The sequence below is a fragment of the Oncorhynchus masou genome, chromosome 3 (genome assembly GCF_036934945.1).
Source record: "Oncorhynchus masou masou isolate Uvic2021 chromosome 3, UVic_Omas_1.1, whole genome shotgun sequence".
NCBI classification, from domain to species: domain Eukaryota; kingdom Metazoa; phylum Chordata; class Actinopteri; order Salmoniformes; family Salmonidae; genus Oncorhynchus; species Oncorhynchus masou.
This window is the reverse complement of record NC_088214.1, coordinates 45,872,980-45,895,530: the sequence shown is the minus strand read 5'-3', so window position 1 is coordinate 45,895,530 and position 22,551 is coordinate 45,872,980. Positions and strand designations below refer to the sequence as shown.

General features: G+C 42.1%; 1 protein-coding gene across 1 annotated transcript in view; it reads right to left on the bottom strand.

The window, feature by feature from the left end:
• dnaaf11 (dynein axonemal assembly factor 11) overlaps window positions 1-22,551 on the bottom strand; it is a 65,709-nt gene that overhangs the window by 10,090 nt on the left and 33,068 nt on the right. Inside the window, exons 8-11 of the mRNA XM_064942618.1 lie at window positions 20,950-21,015; window positions 20,770-20,839; window positions 18,171-18,266; window positions 12,278-12,357 (exon numbers count right to left, since the gene is read on the bottom strand). Coding sequence (XP_064798690.1) covers window positions 12,278-12,357; window positions 18,171-18,266; window positions 20,770-20,839; window positions 20,950-21,015 — 312 coding nt within the window. The remainder of the gene's footprint in view (window positions 1-12,277; window positions 12,358-18,170; window positions 18,267-20,769; window positions 20,840-20,949; window positions 21,016-22,551) is intronic.

The following is a 22,551-nucleotide window of genomic DNA, read 5'->3' as shown; positions in this document are numbered from 1 at the left end:
ATCTCTGTCATTGCCAACAAAGGGTATATAACAAAGTATTGAGAAACTTTTGTTATTGACCAAATACTTATTTTCCACCATAATTTGTAAGGGTCCTGTGTGGCTCAGTCGGTAGAGCATGGCGCTTGCAACGCCAAGCGTCGTGGGTTCGATTCCCACTGGGGCCACCCATATGCAAAAGTAGTGGCCTTGGACTTGTAAGTCGCTTTGGACAAAAGCATCTGCTAAATGGGATATATTATTATTATTTGCAAATAAATTCAAAAAAAATCCTACAATGTGATTTTCTGGATTTTTTTTCTTCTCATTTTGTCTGTCATAGTTGAAGTGTACCTATGATGAAAATTACAGGCCTCTCTCATCTTTTTAAGTGGGAGAACTTGCACAATTGGTGGCTGACTAAATACTTTTTTGCCCCACTGTATATACTGTACTCTATATCATCTACTGCATCTTGCCTATGCCGCACAGCCATCGCTCATCCACATATTTATATGTACATATTCTTATTCCTCTACACTTGTGTGTGTAAGGTAGTTGTTGTTTAATTGTTAGATTACTTGTTAGATATAACTGCACGGTCAGAACTAGAAGCACAAGCATTTCGCTACACTCGCATTAACATCTGCTAACCATGTGTATGCGAACAATAACATTTGATCTGAGTCACTGTGGTGCATGTACTTTCTTCTAAAACTAGCAGTAGAAATCTTGTAGCCTGGAATCCAACATCTGCCCTCATCCTCTTCCCATTTACACTTAATATTCATTTAACCCCCCCCCCCCATATATCAAATTAAATGCCAAGGCGGGCAGCATTTTGATTGGCCAGCTCAATACCGTGATAACAATTCAGACAGGACTTGACCTTTTCCCCCTCTGACAAAATGAAGCTGCTTTAAAGAAAGCCCCACCACATTCACTTACAACACATAATTGACCAATGTAGCAAGGGGGTGGCAGTTAGGGTGGCCAATGCCAGTGGGACGCAGAGGAATGAAGGGGGACAGATTTACCAGGAAGAGCGAGGCAATTATAATTTAATCTCGCTGTGCAGCCAATGACATAAACGCCCCGGTGCTACGGTGGAGGAGGGGCCCCGTCACCACTTAATTACACCTTGCATTTCACAACTCAATTAATTGGCAGGCGAATGAAGCCAGTGGATAACAAAACCGGACCATGAGTTTCTAATTGCCTCTGCGCTCTCTGATATGAATGGCTGGTTTGTGGGTGCAGGAAAAGCACCAGGGTCACAATGTCGCTTAGGGTGAAGAAGGAATATGTGGCTTGAATGAGGACTTCGGAAGGTATCAATCTCTGCTTCGGTGACTGGCCGGCAAAATTGCATTGTCATCAAAATGGGGCTTGGTAATAGCATCACAAAGTTCTGGTTAGCCTCAGTACCTGCCAGGAATCTATACCGAATTGGATTTGAAGTAGATGTGGTTGCATGTGGGCCTGTTTGCTCTCATTCTCTTAAAATAATCCAATCAAATTACATCTAGATAAAATAAGGCGAGAACAGAGAATATCAAATGGAGTTACACCTACATCAAAAAGGTGGTTGCGGTGCTCTTCCTCACTTTTAGTTTTCCTTAACTGGCAGTTTACTTATTGGAAGAGTGTGAGCTAATCCATGCTAAATTAATTATGAGGGATCAAGGCAAGATTAATGACACCTGTGAGCCTGGTCTAAATTTAGCCAACACTTGTCTTCGTAACGCACAGGTAAACCCAGATGTCAGCCCTTTCCTGTGGGAGACAGATGGCACCATTAGTTTGAGAGTGGTCTAATAATGCACTCCTAGTTAGGGAGAGTTCAAAATGGCTTCCTGTAATGGGCTGTGTAATAGGTAAACGCCGACACTCATATAATGAGCAAGTCTGAAGAATCGGCCACTGCTGTTTACCCTTATAATCAGAATGAGGAAGTATTGTAATGTATTTTAATGTTATGATGTCCGCTGACTAAGACTAATGGTTTGAGAAACGCACGCTATTGGCAAAGAAATTAGATTCAACTTTCAGCTGCTTGGGTCATGATGTATGGGGTTAGGGGTTAGAGGAAAAGTAAACACTGTGAAAGAAACCAATCATATGCACAGAACTTCAAGGTACAACAAAAGATGAAAATGTATGCACTCATTACTGTAGTCGCTCTGGATAAGAGACTAAAATGTCAAATGTAAGCTCTGGGGTCACGTTTCAATAAATTACCTCTATAGTTCTTTACCTCTATAATTCTAGATGGACAACTGATCAAAATAGTATCTTCTTACAAGTACCTAGGCATCTGGTTAGATGAAATGCTCAATTTTAAACAGCACTGTGAAAATTTGACTAAGAAACTGAAGTTGAAATTGGACTTTTATTTTAGGAACAAATATTATATTTTTATGTCAGTTAGGATCTTGTGCAAGGGGCATTTTGATCCGTATTGGTTTGTGGTAAAATTTCAATTACATGCGATCCTCCGCCAGTAACCATAAGGTGCTGGATGCTGTGTATCACAGAGCACTTAGGTTCATAACTAATGCAAGACCACTCACCCATCACTGTGCACTATACAACACGGTGAAGTGGCCTTCCTTTCATACTGGAAGACTTAAAGGGTAGGTAGCATAAACGTAACCACATGTAACATATGGATTTGCATAAGAATCCACATCAAAAGTCACAATGCAAAGTTACATCTCACTTTTACATTTTTCTAGTTATTACATAAAACTGATCAAAATTCGGAAGAATGCCAAAGTCATGCCGGAAAAACATTTGTGGGGTGTGACATAATATGGAGGACCTAGCAAGCCAGCCTATTCCCTATAATGTAAACTCCAACAGAATTAAAATGTATAACTTGAACTCGTGACTACTGGTTTCAATACAATATTCAGCCAACTTACAAGCAAATCATTTATGAATGTATTGTTACAAATCAGCTTGCAAGGTTGCAAGCCAACTAGCCTGCTAACGTTAGCTTCAGTCCTTGCTTGCAACACACACTGCCGAGGAAAACGCTACCTGCCTGAATGCATAGTGCCAACTGTAAAGTCTGGTGGAGGAGGAATAATGGCCTGGGGCTGTTTTTCATGGTTCGGGCTAGGCCCCTTAGTTCAAGTGAAGAGAAATCTTAACGCTACAGCATACAATGACATTCTACAAGATTCTGTGCTTCCAACTTCGTGGCAACAGTTTGGGGAAGGCCCTTTCCTGTTTCTAAATGATAATGCCCCGTGCTAAAAAGCGAAGCATGTAGTGTATAAAGTAGAGAGAGCAGAGACTCACCGATTGACGGCTGAGTTAGCTACCAAAGTCAAAGAAGAGACTTTAGAGGGAGAGGCCAATTCACTGGCAGAGGGAGTCAGATAATCCAATACCAATATAGTGAGGTAAATCCATATTGAATTTACCAGGTTTATCTCCATCACTGCTGACACTTGTGATGTACCAGCAGGTCGGTAGGAAATAAAGGTTGCAGGCTTGACATTCACGCTCGACACATCACCTGATTTCAGTCGGAGTGTCATTCTGAATCCTGCCTTCCACTTGTTATTCTAAGCCATCGAAGTCTTCTGGGCTGGAATACGTACTGCATACAGTAGACATGCGCACAATCCAATACTCCAAACCACACACTTCAACCGGAAAAAAACGGTCCCACTTCAAAGCTAGAGTCTTGTTTTTGGGCCACAAATGAGTCGTAACCCTGTCCTTGTGGGTATTACTGCACTAGCGACAAACGACCGAAAACTACGGCAACATTCACTCACTCGCTCGACTACCACTAACAAACACACAAAGCTTTTTGCATGAATTTATATGGTTTCTCATTTGTGGATGTACATAGTAGCTCACCAGCGCCCACACGTGGTTTGGAATGTAATTACATGCTAGCATGGCTACTAGCGAATTTTAGTCTAGCTAGGTAGCATATTTCGTTGAGAAATAGTGCATTGTGGATAGGGCTCTTGTGGTCATAAAATTGGGTCAGCTGGTTATTGGTTATTGTCATGCAAAAGACTGCCGGTCTCACAGTAACTGAACGTTAATTAACATAAACACATTAAGCATCTCCAGGCCTCCATGCATACAAGCAACATATAAAGAAAATGTATTTCAGAAGAACAGAATATGAATTGACCTACTGTACGTTACCTGGCGATGCTCCATGCCATAGGCTGTAGGTTTGTTCATTTAACAGACACAATATGTTCATAAGTCCTGTGCCATTATTTTATATTATATGATTTTATAGTAAGAAGAATATAATTAAACTTGGCTAAATCAAATAGAAAGCATATTTTTCCCATTCCGGAGCAAGTGAGCATATGAAGTGGCTATGCGTAAAAGTGATCATTTGAAACAGGTACTATAGTTATTTGGCAACTTTAGTTGTGAATGATACAAACCTTAGAAATCAAATACAATATGGGCTGCATGATGCGACTATAGGCTATTGATTTGAAAAGGTTGTGAAAAAAGCTTTCTCAGGCTGCACACTCTGTTCACCCTTCAAATGATCATATTTTCACCCATCAGACTATTCTCAATTTAATCTCGTCTGTACTAATATGTACAATTTGTTTCGATTTAGAATGGCACATTCAGGGGAAAAAATAATATGCAATCTGTATGCACTCGAATAGGAAGCGAATGGAGGCCTCTTACCCGCCTGTTTGTTTTTCACTAAGTAGGCTACTCCAGTTATTTCACCCCACACATCAACCGCTGTTAAAAGAGCATGCAGCTGCTTGCTGAGCGACAGGTGATATTCCACACAAACTCTGTATGCCACGGGCTCTCCAATCCTATTCCTGAAGCTACCCAGTGCTTCATTTGGGAAACCAAGTCAAATCTGTTCAGGAACATTGATAGTAACATGTTTTCACAAAGAAAACATATTTAATAAAACTGTTGACAGCCCAGCACTCTGCGAGCTCGAGAAAGGAATGAAGGAGAGAGGGTAGGCGATGGAAACGCACGGTGGTGAGATACTGTAGCTAAAGGTAATGTATCAGCTTATTAATTATGAAAATATAAAATTCCCTATTACTAGGCTATTCAAAATCAAAAACAAATTCACTGTAATTGTAGACAACCTCTGTAAGCCGCCCTGCACAATCAATGAAGCAACAGCATCACCTAGGCCTATACAATCTCTCCCAGACTCATGGATAGAACGCTTGGAACGTAGCATAAGGTAACCCGTCCATCTAGTATGCATAATAATACAGTCCACACTCAAAGGCCATTACTATAAATTGATTATTTATTTACTTAATTATTCTATATTTTCTTAAAATGTTATTCTGCCATGCATAAAATGTGGTAGGCTATGTATTGTATAATGACACAATCATTATTTTAAATAAATTACTTTTTTTCTTGTCTTGGGCTCATATATACAGTAGGCCTAATCATAAGCTCTAATATGCATGAGTGTTTTAAATTAATCATCACCTTAGAAAACACTGTCCATTTCATTGGGTCAGGCTTTGAAAATACATGTTTTCCACTCAGTTTCAACATGTTGTTTAACTTCTTTCTTCAAATTGATCAATCACAATGAGGTGAGTTTTAAAAGCACATACTGGTTTGATTAGAATTTTTGATTGCATTTGCATTGATGTCAGAGTGGTTAGAAGGACAATAGAGCCCTGAAAACCAGGCCATTCGCGACCTGACGACCATTATCGAGTTGGGTGATACCAACGCATGTCCAGTGCATAAGAGAATATTACTTGTGAGTCAACGGTCTTGCGGAATTTTACTGCGGTTCGGGCTGTGGTCACGAGTCATGATGGCAGTCAATTAGAGTTCTCCAACCTCTGATGCTGCTGATGGTCATTAGCAGCCTACCAAGCTTGCTAACTGCCTGGTACTCAGCACTCTATTGTCCCTCTAATCACTCTGACATCAAATGTAAATGTAATGGAATATCTAATCAAACACTTCATATGAGCTCATGTTGTGCAATATTTCTATAGGCTATGTATTTGCGTGAGAAAACAAGAGTGATGGCCTCTATTAAAAAGAAGAGGTTCCCACCAGCTTTCTATAGGCTAGGCCTACTTGATTTATTTCTCAACTTTCCTAATATTAAGCACATTGCTTTTCTTTACAACAAGAGTATAGCCTACCTGGCTGGCATGAAAATGAACCACGGGAAAAGCGTCCTCCATTTGCTATTTAAGTGCATAGACGACATGTCTTTTTTTCCCCTGCCCCTGTTGAGACAGGTGCATGATAATGGTGCACTCTAAATCAAAACACATTTCACACATTTATTATTTACTATATGTAAAGGAAAGATTAAATCAAGAATAATCTGATGATCAAACATGATCAATGGCTCAGGCATGAGACGTAACATTACTGGTCGAAAGTTTTAGAACACCTACTCATTCAAGGGTTTTTCATTATTTTTTACTATGTTCTACTTTGTAGAATAATAGTGAAGACATCAAAACTATGAAATACCACATATGGAATCATGTAGTAACCAAAAAAATTGTTAAACAAATCAAAGTATATTTTCTATTTGAGACTCTTCAAATAGCCACCCTTTGCCTTGATGACAGCTTTGCACACTTGGCATTCTCTCAACCAGCTTCACCTGGAATGCTTTTCCAACAGTCTTGAAGGAGTTCCCACATATGCTGAGCACTTGTTGGCTGCTTTTCCTTCACTTTGCGGTCCGACTCATCCCAAACTATCTCAATTGGGTTTAGGTTGGGTGATTGTGGAGGCCAGGTCATCTGATGCAGCACTGCATCACACTCCTTTTTGGTCAAATACCCCTTACACAGCCTGGAGCTGTGTCCTGTTGAAAAACAAATGACAGTCCCACTAAGCCCAAACCAGATGGGATGGTGTATCGCTGCAGAATGCTGTGGTAGCCATGCTGGTTAAGTGTGCCTTGAATTCTAAATAAATCACAGACAATGTCACCAGCAAAGCACCCCAACACTTCCTCCTCCATTTTTTAAGGTTGGGAAATACACATGCCGAGATCATCCGTTCACACACACCGCGACCCACAAAGACACGGATGTTGGAACCAACATTTTTAAATTTGGACTCCAGACCAAAGGACATATTTCCACCGGTCTAATGTCCATTGCTCATGTTTCTTGGCCCAAGCAAGTCTCTTCTTCTTATTGGTGTCCTTTAGTAGTGGTTTCTTTGCAGCAATCGACCATGAAGGTCTGACTCAACAGTTTCCTCTGAACAGTTGATGTTGAGATGTGTCTTTTACTTGAAATCTGTGAAGCATTTATCTGGGCTGCAATTTCTGAGGGCGGTAACTCTAATGAACTTCTTCTCCGCAGCAGAGGTAACTAACTGGGTCTTCTTTTCCTGTGGCCGTCCTCATGAGCCAGTTTCATCATAGCGCTTAATGGTTTCTGCGACTGCACTTGAAGAAACATTCAAAGTTCTTGAAATGCTCCATATTGACTGACCACAAGGTCTTAAAGTAATGATGGACTGTCGTTTCCTTTTGCTTATTTGAGCTGTTCTTGCCATAATATGGACTTGGTCTTTTACCAAATAGGCTATCTTCTGTACCCCCCCGCTTTTTTTAAGTTTCTACATGATTCCATATGTGTTATGTCATAGTTTTGATGTCTTCACTGTTATTCTACAATGTAGAAAATAGTACAAATTAAGAAAAACCCTTGAATGAGTAGGTGTTTTAAAACTTTTGACCGGTACTGTATGTGGCAGGGTCTACAGACAATCATGGATTACAATAGGAAAACCAGCCACTTCGGAAACCGACGTCTTGCTTCCGGACAAGCTAAACACCTTCTTCGCCCGTTTTGAGGATAGCACAGTGCCACTGACGCGGCCCGCTACCAAAGACTGTGGGCTCTCCTTCCCCGTGGCCGATGTGAGTAAGGCATTTAAGCATGTTAGCACTCGCATGGCTGCTGACCCAGACGTCATCCCTTGCCGCGTCCTGTGAGCATGCACAGACCAGCTGGCTGGAGTGTTTACAAACATATTCAATCTCTCACTATCCCAGTCTGCTGTCCCCACTTGCTTCAAGATGTCCACCATTGTTCCTGTACCTAAGAAAGCCAAGGTAACTGAATTAAATGACTATCGCCCCGTAGCACTTACTTCTGTCATCATGAAGTGCTTTGAGAGGCTAGATAAGGATCTAGCACCTCCACCTTACCTGACACCCACTTCAATTTGACTACCGCCCCAATAGATCCACAGACGATGCAATCGCCATCGCACTGCCCTATCCTATCTGGACAAGTGGAATACCTATGTAAGAATGCTGTTCATTGACTACAGCTCAGCATTTAACACCACAGTACCCTCCAAACTCATTATTAAGCTTGGGCCCTGGGTCTTAACCCCGCCCTGTGCAACTGGGTCCTGGACTTCCTGATGGGTCGCCCCCAGGTGGTGATGGTAGGAAACAACACCTACACTTCGCTGATCCTCAACAAAGGGGCCCCACAAGAGTGCGTGCTAAGCCCCCTCATGTACTCCCTGTTCACCCACGACTGCGTAGCCACGCACACCTTCAACTCAATCATCAATTTTGCAGACGACACAACAGTAGTAGGCCTGATTACCAACAATGACGAGACAGCCTACAGGGAGGAGGTGAGGGCCCTGGTGTAGTGGTGCCAGGAAAATAATATCTCACTCAACGTCAACAAAAGAAAGGAGCTGATTGTGGACTTCAGGAAACAGCAGAGGGAGCACGCCCCTATCCACATCGATGAGACCGCAGTGGAGAAGGTGAAAAGCTTGAAGTTCCTCGGCGTACGCATCACTGACGATCTGAAACGGTCCACCCACTCAGCGCCTCTTCAATCAAAGGGGCTGAAGAAATTTGCCTTGGCCCCTAAAACCCTCACAAACTTTTACAGATGCACAATGGAGAGTATCCTGTCGGGCTGTTTCACCACCTGGTATGGCAACTGACGGGTCTGCCCAACCCATCACCGCAGGCAAACTACCTGCCCTCCAGGTCACCTACAGCACCCGATGTCACAGGAAGGGCAAAAAGATAATCAAGGACATCAACCACCCGAGCCACTGCCTGTTCACCCCACTATATTCCAGAAGACAAGGTCAGTAAAGGTGCATCAAATCTGGGACCGAGAGACTGAAAACCAGCTTCTACTGTATCTCAAGGCCATCAGACTGTTAAATTGCCATGACTAGGCGGCTTCCACCCAGTTACACAACCCTGCACCCTAGAGGCTGCTGTCCTATAAACATAGACTTGGAATCACTGGCTACTTTAATAATGGAACACTAGTCACTTTAATAATGTTTACATACTGCTTTACTCATCTCATATGTATATACTGTATTCTTTTCTACTGTATTTTAGTCAATACCACTCCGACACTGCTCAATCTAATATTTATATATTTATTTTACTCCATTCTTTTACTTTTGTGTGTATTGTTGTGAATTGTTATATACTACTGCACTGTTGGAGCTAGGAACACAAGCATTTCACTACACCCGCAATAACATCTGGGAAATATGTGATGTGACCAATAAAATTATATAGGTAATAGGTAATAGGTAACCAGACCGTGACTACAAATAATTGACTAAGTCTTTGACCACACCGTGTTGTTACTTTGGTGAGTGAAAACTCATGCTTCCTAACCTTCAAGCACGGGTACATATTTGTGTACAAGGCAGTGCTTGGACTACTCCCTACATAACTCTGCTCCCAACTACTGCAACAACATCACAATCCTACAGCCTCCGCTCTCAGTCAGTGCTCTCATTCACAGTTCCTAGGGCAAGGACTACAATGGGGAAATAATCCTTCTCCTACAATGCTCCTGGGTCTTGGAACAAACTTTAATAAATACTTCAAACTGAAGGATAGGGTGTCGCTGTCTGAGTTGAAAGCTGTAATAGAAGAAAATGTCATTGTATTCTTGTGCTATGTGTACACGCTGACTACTTTTTGCTGACACCTTTCCAGGTCCCCCTCGAAAAAGAGGTACATCAAGGGTATTTTCTTGGTTAAATAAAGTTGTTAAGTATTTTTGTTGTTGTAGTGGGGTCAGTAGGAGGTTAAAAAGGTTTGGCATGGGCCCTGAAATCCTCAAAAAGTTCTACAGCTGTACCATTGAGAGCATCTTGACTGGCTGCATCACTGCTTGGTATGGAAGTAGAACCGCCCTCAATCATATGGCGCGACAGAGGCTGGTGCGGACAGCCCAGTTCATCACTTGGGGCCGAGCTCCCTGCTATCCAGGACCTCTATATCAGGCGGTGTGAAAGGAAGGCCTGGAAAATCGTTAAAAACTCCAGCCATCCAAGACATAGACTGTTCTCTTTACTTCCACACGACAAGCGGAACTGCTGCATCAAGTCTGACACCAACATTCTCCTGAACAGCTTCTATCCACAAGCCATAAGATTGCTAATTAGCTAACAAAATGGCTACACAAACTATCTGAGTTGACCTTTGTATTTTATTTTTGCACTGTCACAAGGGGCCTACACACTCACAGACACAGACACACCAACACACACACAAACACTCACTTCATAATTTGCTGATAACGCACATAATATGCACATACATTTATATACTGACTTTACACACATCCACATACATACCTACTTCTATCCCTCCAGTATCCCTGCACATTGTAAATATGCTACTGGAACTGACTGACCCTGTATATAGTATGCTTATTTACTTTCTCGTGTTCTTCTTATTTCTTATTTTAATTCCTCGTGTTTTTGTTCTACCTTACATTTTGTTTTTGTATTCAATTATTGATTACTGCATTGTTGGGTTTAGAGCTAGCAAGAAAGGCTGTAAAGAAACATGGATTTCACACTACACACTACTGCACTGGCCTGGATAAGCATTCATCATAGTTGCTGGAACCGTGCTGAGTTCAAATAGTATTTGTACCCGGGTCTGGACAGCTCCTGTGTCAGTTTTCCAAACCGGCATCCAAACTTCAACCCTTTTGGAGTTGAGAAATAAAACTGTCCTTGGACCAGAGCTTAGGGGCAATTTCGAACCACTCTGTATAAAGTGTATAAAGTATAAAGCCTACCCTTATGACAGGCTAACCTGGTCAAGGTAACCTGTGCCTGTAGGAAATGCACTCATTAATATGAAGCCCAGGGCTCTGTTAAAAAGTACTGCACTATATAGGGAATATCGTGCCATTTGGAAAGTAATATGGTGCCATTTGGTTGGCGCACCCCCTTGGGTTGTGCCGTGGTGGAGATCTTTGTGGGCTATACTCGGCCTTGTCTCAGGATGGTAAATTGGTGGTTGAAGATATCCCTCGAGTGGTGTGGGGGCTGTGCTTTGACAAAGTGGGTGGGGTTATATCCTTTCTGTTTGGCCCTGTCCGGGGGTGTCATCGGATGGGGCCACAGTGTCTTGGCCATGTTCTGTTATAATCTCCACCCGGCACAGCCAGAAGAGGACTGGCCACCCCAGTCCTTCTACACCTGCATTGCTTGCTGTTTGGGGTGGGGTTTTAGGCTGGGTTTCTGTACAGCACTTTGAGATATCAGCTGATGTACGAAGGGCTATATAAATACATTTGATTTGATCTTAACAGTGCCTCAGGCGAAGCTTTGTGGGTGTTTAATATACAGCTAGCTTGCATCAACAAGGGGGACAATGGCACCTTATTCCTTATATAACTACTTTGGACCAGAATCCAATGGGCTCTGGTCAAAAGTAGTGCACCGTAAAGAGAATAGGGTGCCATTTAGGACACAGTAAATGTGGAAGATTGAGAACCATAACACTAGCAGATGTGTGCATTCTAAATGCGGGGTGAAGACAGTGGTCATGAAAAGTATGCTTTTAGCCTGGATTGTTTGGTGCTTATTCAATACCAGAGTAGTGGGAATTTGAGTCAGTGCTTTGGCAAGGTCAGTCTTTACATCAGCTACTTCACATCCAATGGATTAACCCTGTAAAGTCTTCCCCTTATGGGATTTTTTTGCTCTCACTTTGCAGTATTTGCACAAAAAGCCACCTACACTTACTAATCAGAAAAGTATATTTTAATACATATGCCATTTAACAGACACTTTTATACAAAGCAACCTAACAGTAGCAGGTGGCAAGCCCCATGCTCTACCAACTGAGCTACACAGGACCATAGTGTACACTGTTACAAGTTTAAACAATGGTATTTATTAATTACCCTGGCACAATGTCACCTTTAAAGGGTAACATCTGGCATTAAAACAAAGGAAGATCATCTAAATAAATGGGAGTGATTACCTTGTCTTCTCTTCAGGTGTGTTGCTGCTTTGAGAAACTTTGGGAGGATGAGGGGTTGCCATTTTGATTTCACCCTGAGCCTACAAAAATATGTATTTCCATCAGAACATATCATAGATGCAGAAATTGTGGTTGACTTCTGCAAATAAGGGCAGAGTTTCCCAAAAACATTAAGACCCTCTTCAGCGTTAAGGTCATTGTTCGTTCATTGCTTACCAATGGACTTAAAATTATTTTAGTGCTAAAGATGATCTTTGGGATACTCACCTCTTATTTGCAGAAGATCATTTGCTAATTCCATTGATACTGGTGAAAGACTACATTGTGATCTGTCCTCTAGCTTTGTATAGTGCAAGTTAACTGTATGGGGATTTATAGAAAGGGAGAGATGCTCAACAACAACATCTGCCCTCTTTATTTGGATGTAATTTAATCGAGATCCTAACCTCAACAATGCAGAACAAGTTGTTTTTACTGAAAAAGGTCAGTGCTTTTCAAAGACCTTAAGTCTATTTACAATGCATGTTCTCTTAAGATGATATATTAACTTATATTAGTCTCTATCTGGCCTCCCGAGTGGCACAGAGGTCTAAGGCACTGCATCGCAGTGCATGATGCGTCACTACAGACCCTGGATCAATCCCAGGCTGTGTCGTAGCAGGCCACAAACGGGAGATCCATGAGGCAGCGCACAATTGGCCCACCGTCGTCCGGGCTGGGATGTCCTTGTCCCATCGTGCTCTAGTGACTCCTTGTGGCGGGCCGGGCGCATGCACGCTGACTACTGTCGCCAGCTGTACGGTGTTTCCTCCGACACATTGGTGCGGCTGGCTTCAGGGTTCAGCAAGCAGTGTGTCCAAAGAGTGGGTCATGTTTCGGAGGAAGCATGGCATTTGACCTTCATCTCTCCCAAGTCCCCCGGGAGTTGCTGTGATGGGTACAAGACTAACTACCAATTGGATATCACGAAATCGGGGAGAAAAAGGGGAAGAAAAAAATAAACATAAGATCAATCATAGAATCATTTAAAAAAAATCTTCCTTAAAAAGGTCCTCATATAGCTGTCTGAACTGCTTCAGATGGACCAATTCATTCAATTTCAGTGAATTCTGCGGACAATTCCACAAGCAAAGTGCAAAACAGCTAAAGGCTGACATACTCAACACTGACGAGACAGTGTTGAGTATGTCAGCCTTACTCAACACTGAGATTGTGTCTGATTGCTAGTATCTCTGTAGGTTACCAGAGAAGTGAGGTACGTTGGTAGTTTACAGAAGAGGGCTTTGGACAAAAAGAATGCATCGATCTGCGAGACTTGTGATGTGTGCTGAACCCATCACCCGTAATGAAGCATAATGCATTATGATATACAGCATCCAGTGGCTTCAATACAATGGCAGCTGCATTCATAAATTATATCACCACAGTCTATAATCAGAATAAATGGCGACAATGATTTGTGTCGGGATTTCTTATAAGCTTCCGGATTAGTGTCGGCAGTTCTAGCCTCTAGCCTTTAGCTAAGCGCGGATGTTGCATGTAATACATGGCTTCTGGTTGGAATATGTACAGCACCTGTTAAAAGTTTGGACACACCTACTCATTCAAGGGTTTTTCTTTATTTTTATTATTTTCTACATTGTATAATAATAGTGAAGACATCAACACTATGAAATAATACATATGGAATCATGTAGTAACCAAAAAGTGTTCAACAAATCAAAATATATTATAGATTTGAGATTCTTCAAATTAGCCACCCTTTGCCTTGACAGCTTTGCACTCTTGGCATTTCAATTAACAGGTGTGCCTTGTTAAATGTTAATTTGTAGAATGTATTTCCTTCATAATGCATTTGAGCCAATCATTTGTGTTGTGACAAGGTAGGTCTTGAGCAGAACCTTCCTTAATATTATAGATTGTGCATCATCTATTGTTAAGAAAGACACACGCTACCCTTCTGTCATGCCGATGCAAAGAAACACCAGCTAGATGTACAGTGCATTCGGAAAGTATTCAGACCCTTTGACCTTTTCCACATTTTGTTACGTTACAGCCTTATTCTAAAATGGATTAAAACGTTTTTCCCCCTCATCAATCTACACACAATACCCAATAGTTACAAAGCAAAAACAGTTGTTTTTTTGCACAAAAAAAAAAATCTACTGAAATCACATTTATATAAGTATTTAGACACTTTACTCAGTACCTACTTGAAGCACCTTTGGCAGCGATTACAGCCTTGAGTCTTCTTGGGTATGATGCTACAAGCTTCGCACACCTGTATTTGGGGAGTTTTTCCCAATTCTTCTCTGCAGATCCTCTCAAGGTCTGTCAGGTTGGACGGGGAGCGTTGCTGCGCAGATATTTTGAGGTCTCTCCAGAGATGTTCGATCGGGTTCAAGTCCGAGCTCTGGTTGGGCCACTCAAGGACATTCAGAGACTTGTCCCGAAGCCACTCTTGTCTTGCCTTGGCTGTGTGCTTAGGGTCATTGTCCTGTTGGAACGTGAACCTTCACCCCAGTCTGAGGTCCTGAGTGATCTGGAGCAGTTTTTCATCAAGGATCTCTCAGTACTTTGCTCGGTTCATCTTTCAAACCTGACGAGTTTCCCAGTCCCTGCCGCTGAAAGACATCCCTAAAGTATGATGCTGCCACCACGATGCTTCACCATAGGGATGGTGCTAGGTTTCCCGAGACGTGACGCTTAGCATTCAGGCCAAAGAGTTCAATCTTTTATCAGACAAGAGAATCTTGTTTCTCATGGTCTGATAGTCCTTTAGGTGCGGCTGTCATGTGCATTTTACTGGGGAGTGGTTCTTGGTCACCTCTCTGACCAAGGCCCTTCTCCTCGAATTGCTCAACTAGTAAGAGTTTTGTTGGTTCCAAACTTATTCCTTTTAAGAATGATGGAGGCCACAGTGTTCTTGGGGACCTTCAATGCTGCAGACATTTTTTGGTACCCTTCCCCAGATCTGTGCTTCGACAAAATCCTGTCTCGTAGTTCTACGGACAATTCCTTCGACCTCATAGCTTGATTTTTGCTCTGACATGCACTGTCAACTGTGGGACTTTATATAGACAGGTGTGTGCCTTTCCAAATCATGTCCAATCAATTGAATTTACCGCAGTTGGACTCCAATCAAGTTGTAGAAACATCTCAAGGATGATCAATGGAAACAGGGATGCACCTGAGCTCAATTTTGAGTCACATAGGGTCTGAATACTTATGTAAATAAGGTATTTCTGTTTTTTATTTTTAAAACATTTGCAAAAATGTCACTTTGTCATTATGAGGGGAAAACAATTATGTAATCCACTTTAGAATAAGGCTGTGGAAAAAGTCAAGGGGTCTGAATACTTTCCAAATGCACTGTACATGATAGTTAGAAAATTCACTAAAATGTATTTTTATTTTACCTTTATTGAACCAGGTAAGTCATTTAAGAACAAATTCTTATTTTCAATGACAGCCTTGGAACAGTGGGTTAACTGCCTGTTCAGGGGCAGAACGACAGATGTGTACCTTGTCAGCTCGGGGGTTTGAACTTGCAACCTTCCGGTTACTAGTCCAACTCTCTAACCACTAGGCAACCCTGCCGCTACCCAGAAGCTGGTGTATGTTTCAAACTAACCACGATACACGAGGGTGATGGATGTCTATCAGTGAAGGGTATCTATCTATCTTTGTATCAATATGCACTCTCATTTAACTCCTGCACATATTCATGCATAAAACATGAATTGAAGTAACGGTATAAGGAATTTAAAAATCTCCATGTGGATGCATTGGGTTCAAATTGAGGTTAATGCCACTTCACATTTGAGGTGTAAGTGATTAAAATGCTGGGTTAATAATACACATGCTGTTTCCAAAAAGAGATTACTTCATCAGTGTACTGTATCTCTTAAATATATTATAGTATCATGCACACATACGAGGAATACAGAACCTACTTTTGGCATTGTGATTTTACTGCATACAGTACCTTTGGCATTGTGAGGACCAGGATAGGTTTTACTACATACAGTACCTTTGGCATTGTGAGGACCAGGATAGGTTTTACTACAGTACCTTTGGCATTGTGAGGACCAGGATAGGTTTTACTACAGTACCTTTGGCATTGTGAGGACCAGGATAGGTTTTACTACATACAGTACCCTTGGCATTGTGAGGACCAGGATAGGTTTTACTACATACAGTACCTTTGGCATTGTGAGGACCAGGATAGGTTTTACTACATACAGTACCTTTGGCATTGTGAGGACCAGGATAGGTTTTACTACATACAGTACCCTTGGCATTGTGAGGACCAGGATAGGTTTTACTACATACAGTACCCTTGGCATTGTGAGGACCAGGATAGGTTTTACTACATACAGTACCCTTGGCATTGTGAGGACCAGGATAGGTTTTACTACATACAGTACCCTTGGCATTGTGAGGACCAGGATAGGTTTTACTACAGTACCCTTGGCATTGTGAGGACCAGGACAGGTTTTACTACATACAGTACCTTTGGCATTGTGAGGACCAGGATAGGTTTTACTACAGTACCCTTGGCATTGTACCAGGATAGGTTTTACTTACCTTTGGCATTGTGAGGACCAGGATAGGTTTTACTACAGTACCTTTGGCATTGTGAGGACCAGGATAGGTTTTACTACAGTACCTTTGGCATTGTGAGGACCAGGATAGGTTTTACTACAGTACCTTTGGCATTGTGAGGACCAGGATAGGTTTTACTACAGTACCCTTGGCATTGTGAGGACCAGGATAGGTTTTACTACATACAGTACCCTTGGCATTGTGAGGACCAGGATAGGTTTTACTACATACAGTACCCTTGGCATTGTGAGGACCAGGATAGGTTTTACTACATACAGTACCTTTGGCATTGTGAGGACCAGGATAGGTTTTACTACATACAGTACCCTTGGCATTGTGAGGACCAGGATAGGTTTTACTACATACAGTACCCTTGGCATTGTGAGGACCAGGATAGGTTTTACTACATACAGTACCTTTGGCATTGTGAGGACCAGGATAGGTTTTACTACATACAGTACCTTTGGCATTGTGAGGACCAGGATAGGTTTTACTACATACAGTACCTTTGGCATTGTGAGGACCAGAATAAGTTTGACTACATACTTTAGGCATTGTGAGGAGCAGGATAGGTGTGACGACATTCTTTTACTTTTTACCCTTATTTTACCCTTATTTTACCAGGTAAATTGACTGAGAACACATTCTCATTTAAAGCAACGACATGGGGAATAGTTACAGGGGAGAGGAGGGGGAATGAATGAGCTAATTGTAAACTGGGGATGATTAGGTGTCCATGATGGTATCAAGGCCAGATTGGGAATGTAACCAGGACACTGGGGTTAACACCCCTACTCTTACAATGAGTGTCATGGGATCTTTAGTGACCACAGAGTCAGGACACTCGTTTAATGTCCCATCCAAAAGACAGCACCCTACTGTACATACCTTTAGCTTTGTGAGGACCAGGATAGGTTTTGCTACATACAGTACCTTTGGCTTTGTGAGGACCAGGATAGGTTTTACTACAGTACCTTTGGCATTGTGAGGACCAGGATAGGTTTTACTACATACAGTACCCTTGGCATTGTGAGGACCAGGATAGGTTTTACTACATACAGTACCTTTGGCATTGTGAGGACCAGGATAGGTTTTACTACATACAGTACCTTTGGCATTGTGAGGACCAGGATAGGTTTTACTACATACAGTACCTTTGGCATTGTGAGGACCAGGATAGGTTTTACTACATACAGTACCTTTGGCATTGTGAGGACCAGGATAGGTTTTACTACAGTACCCTTGGCATTGTGAGGACCAGGATAGGTTTTACTACATACAGTACCTTTGGCATTGTGAGGACCAGGTGGCCGGTGATTTGGGACCTCTTCGCTGTCGAGCTGTCAGGCCTCACTTCTGCAGGCAGCACCAGCTGAAAAATCTGTGGTGTAAATTATTCACAAGTTTAATTACTAAGATTAATGCCCTGTTCCAACACCGACAAAGTTACAGTATGTCAAATGACTTTAATCATTAGTGGGGCTTTTTATAGACAGAGTTACGGGAAGAGTTGGAAAAGTTTGCTGAATATCTCACTGTGCAACACTTGAATTCATCAATCACTCCTAATTCCACCAAAACTAGACGTCTAACTTAAAACTAGAGTCCCTGCAACAGACAGAGAGTAACAGGTCGTCGAAATGTAAAGTGGACTTGATATACACACCCCGAATGACTCTTCAGATACATTTCCCCCGATCCTTAAATTCCGTGATGTGTCATCGGATAAATCCCCTGGGGTCCAATCAGACCAACAATACTTGGCATAAAACATTGATCCAGAAATAGGCTAACAGCTTGAAGTGCACCTGAGCTGGAGAGCAAGAACCTCAAACCCAGGAAAACTGCCAACATTTCATCACCCTCATTTGTATCCTCCAAGATTTAAAAAAAATCAAACAAAAACAAAATTACAGTCCTGGAATTTATTGATCACCAAACAGCTGTATAATTAGGCTTAAAGTTCACTCTGGCCTGGTTGCGTGAGATTGTCTGACTGCACCTCTCCGAATGCGCTGAAAGCAATTATGACCATGACCGGACACAAAGATAAACATTCACTCCCTGTGATGGCACACTAGATGTCAGTCCGATGTATGGCAAAAATGGCAGTTCGCTAACTAACGTTGGATGGATGATGTTTCTAAAAACGTAAAAAGTTCATAGGCAGAAAATGACCTCACGCTGAGGTGCCATAACTTACTTTCCTCTTAAAGGTGCACTACTTAATCTCTATTCCCGCCCACAGTGAGGCACGTAAAATGTAAAAAGGAGGGTAGTTTGTGGCAAATGTAACGGCCGCTGAGCTACACTGTGGCTGTTTTAGTGGCGGTTACCACAATATTCAAATATTCAAATACATTTGCCAAAGCCGACCCATTTGTTTACAAATCAGAAGCTTTAGGACCTCATTGCACCTTTAAAAGATCGCAGTGCTCTAACAGAGACTATCAGATACTGGGTCATACAAAATGAGTGCCTTTTGCATCCCTTTAATATTTTAAGTAGAAATTGTACACCAATATTGAATATTAAAAGCCTGTTATATTAAATCAAGTGTCCTGTAATATAGGGACTGCATGGACAATTCAATAAATCTGATGTTTTATATGAATAATGGCTTGATAAAGTGCCAAAATGTAGCATTTTGACATGTCTGTCCATGCACCCTCTATGACTTCTAGGAAGATTTTAACCCACTTAATCCCAACATTTCTCCAAGTTTCAACATGTGCTCTCTGATAGAATGTTAATTATTATGAACTTAAAGATGTGCTCTTTGTGATAGAATGTTTATTAGATGAAATCAAAGATTTTGGGGTGAAACGACCCTACTCACCATAGTTGAACAAATGATTGGAGATCCAATATCTTCCGAACGCATTGATTGGCGGTTCCTTTCATCATCATTTTAGTGGCATGTTTAACATTTTGATGAATTAACTAATCACGCATTTGTGATTTAGTGTGATTGTGTCGTACAAGCATGAGGTAACGCGAGACCAGAATGACACTGGAGGGACTTCACACGTCTAGAATTAAGAGAGTGAGGGGAAAAAAAAGCCTGTTGCATCTCACAAATGTACCGCCTGCGAAAAAAACTGCCAGGCTGCCATAACTCAGAGTGTAATCGCAGCACTGGAATGGCTGCCTGCAGTTTGCCTGGCGACTTTCCCACTGTTACCCAATGCAGCGTGTAGGAGGACTAGCTGTTGGAATCGTAGGCGCCCATCAACACTCTTTGTAAAAAGTGTGAATTCTACCCTGCATATTTCCGTGTGCTTCCACTAAAAGAACATGCGTTGTTATGCAACATATGTAAACATATGACAGGAAGATGCGCTAAGCAACACAGTCTGTGGAACGGCAAATGAAGAACAACAGCCTATGTTATAGCAGCAAAGAAAATAAAAGGGGAATAGCCTTGACATACACAGATTGGTGAGGAAGAACGGAGCAGTTCAGAAAGGATTTAGGTCAATTGAACTACGATACTAAATCCTTATGTGTGACATACATTTGTCATTTGAAAAGTGTATCAGTAGTCATGTTAGATGGGCCACAGGTCGATCCCCCAGTTCACCATTCATCCCTCTCAACAGTCTCCCCATCTCAAATCCTGTCAATAAGCCCTTTCACTTGATTTATGCAAGCCACAGTGCTTGCTGGGTTCGCTCTCACTCCGTTGAAAGACAATGGCTTGCCCTGCACAAAGTCATTCTTGCACGAGTCATGTGAATGTGCCTTACGCCTGTACAACATATGAAATAGGAAAGGACAGCAGAATTCCATTCTCCTAAAAACACATCTTCATGAACAGAAGTTAGCTAGCTGATGACAACTCAGACTTTGCAACATACAATATCCAACATGTGAGGGAGTACCTTTCCTTTGACAGTCACTCGGGCGTACGTTGGTTGAACATCAACTTCCATCAGGGAAGTGTCCATATGCCTGCATACAAAACCGTGGGAGAAGGAATTCCATTTTGACACGGGGATACTGTATATAAGGTACGTCTATTTGGACATGAAAATTGTTTCGTTTCAAACAATTATACCAACCTGTAGACTTCCAGATCCAAGACAATGGTGTTATTGTCCCCATCTTCTGTGAGATTGAAATCCAGCCTACGGATCATATTATTATTAGATAGACCATTGGTGTATTACTTACCAAAGTGACTCGTGTGGGCCAAGTCACAAACATCTCTTTGAAACAAATGCCACTACACCATGTTATCTGATCTGCATTGGTCTCAATGCTTAGACCAAATGTTACTGTAGATGCTACTGACCCATCAGTGTGGAACTCATATCACTCATCATGAAGACTCAGGTCAACTCAAGTACATATACAAACTCCAGAGCACTCTGACCCAGTAAGGAGACAATTACACATCTTTATTAACTTGGTATATCCTTATCTCAGCAACCCAAAACCAAATCTCGCCTGAGTGCTCGTCTCCGACCAGCTTTCAATTTGGTTTTAGGGGGAGAGGTTGAGATGTTTGGCCTAGTGTGAGTGGCGGAACCAAGGCAGATACTCTTTGGCACCAGACCAAAGTCCACAAACCCTCCCCTCTGAATGCCTCCAAGTCTATGGGTCAAATAAACCCTTCCCCTTACAAAATGTTAAAGATGCCAGGTGTAGGTGCACCCACACAGATTGTGATTAAGTGGTAAGACCAGAGACATACACTTTATTAGGTACATCCATCTAGTACTGAGTTGGACCCCCCTTTGCCTCCAGAAGAGCCTGAATTCTCAGGGGCATGGAAACGTTACTCAATTGGTGTTGCCGGAAAAATTTCCCCCATACCATTACACCACCACCACCAGCCTGTACCGTTGACATCAGGTAGGAAGGGGGATTTCGCTGATAGGAGAGGAACCCGGTGTGGTTGTTTGCTGCAATAGCCCATCCGTGACAAAGACCGACAAGTTGTGTGTTCCGAGATGCCGTTCTGCACACCACTGTTGTACTGTGACATTATTTGCCTGATTGTGGCCCGCCCATTAGCTTGCCATTCTCCTTGGACCTCTAATTAACGAGCTGTTATCGCCCACAGGACTGCCGCTGACTGGATGTATTTTGTTTGAAACGCACCATTCTCGATAAAGCCCGGGAGGCTAGCCGTTCTGAGATACTGGAACCGGCGAGCCTGGCACCGACGATCATACCACACTCGAAGTCGCTTAGGTAACTCATTTTTCCCATTCTAACGTTCATTTAAACAGTAACTGAATGCCTTGCTGCTTGTCTGCCAGCTTTATTTGGCAAGCCACGTGACTCACTGTCTGTAGGCGTAAACCATTTTTGTGAACAGGGTGGTGGACCTAATAAACTGGACACTGAGTGAATAATATGCATGGATCTGAATAATATACCTGGATCTACCACCCACATCACCATAAACTACACTGCCCATCTCACAACATCGTACCATAGCTAAATGTATAAAGACAAATTAGAAATAAAATCAGCTATGTTTTAGAACCTTGACCTCTTGCATTCTCCATCCACCTATATAAACTCAAAGCTAACGGAAGCCACCAGCGCGTTCTGTGAAAGACAGACGGCCCAAATCATCAACAACGACGGCCGAGCTAATGTACCAATCACCGCCAACCAGCAGTTTTCGACTGGTTAATGACCAAGCAGTT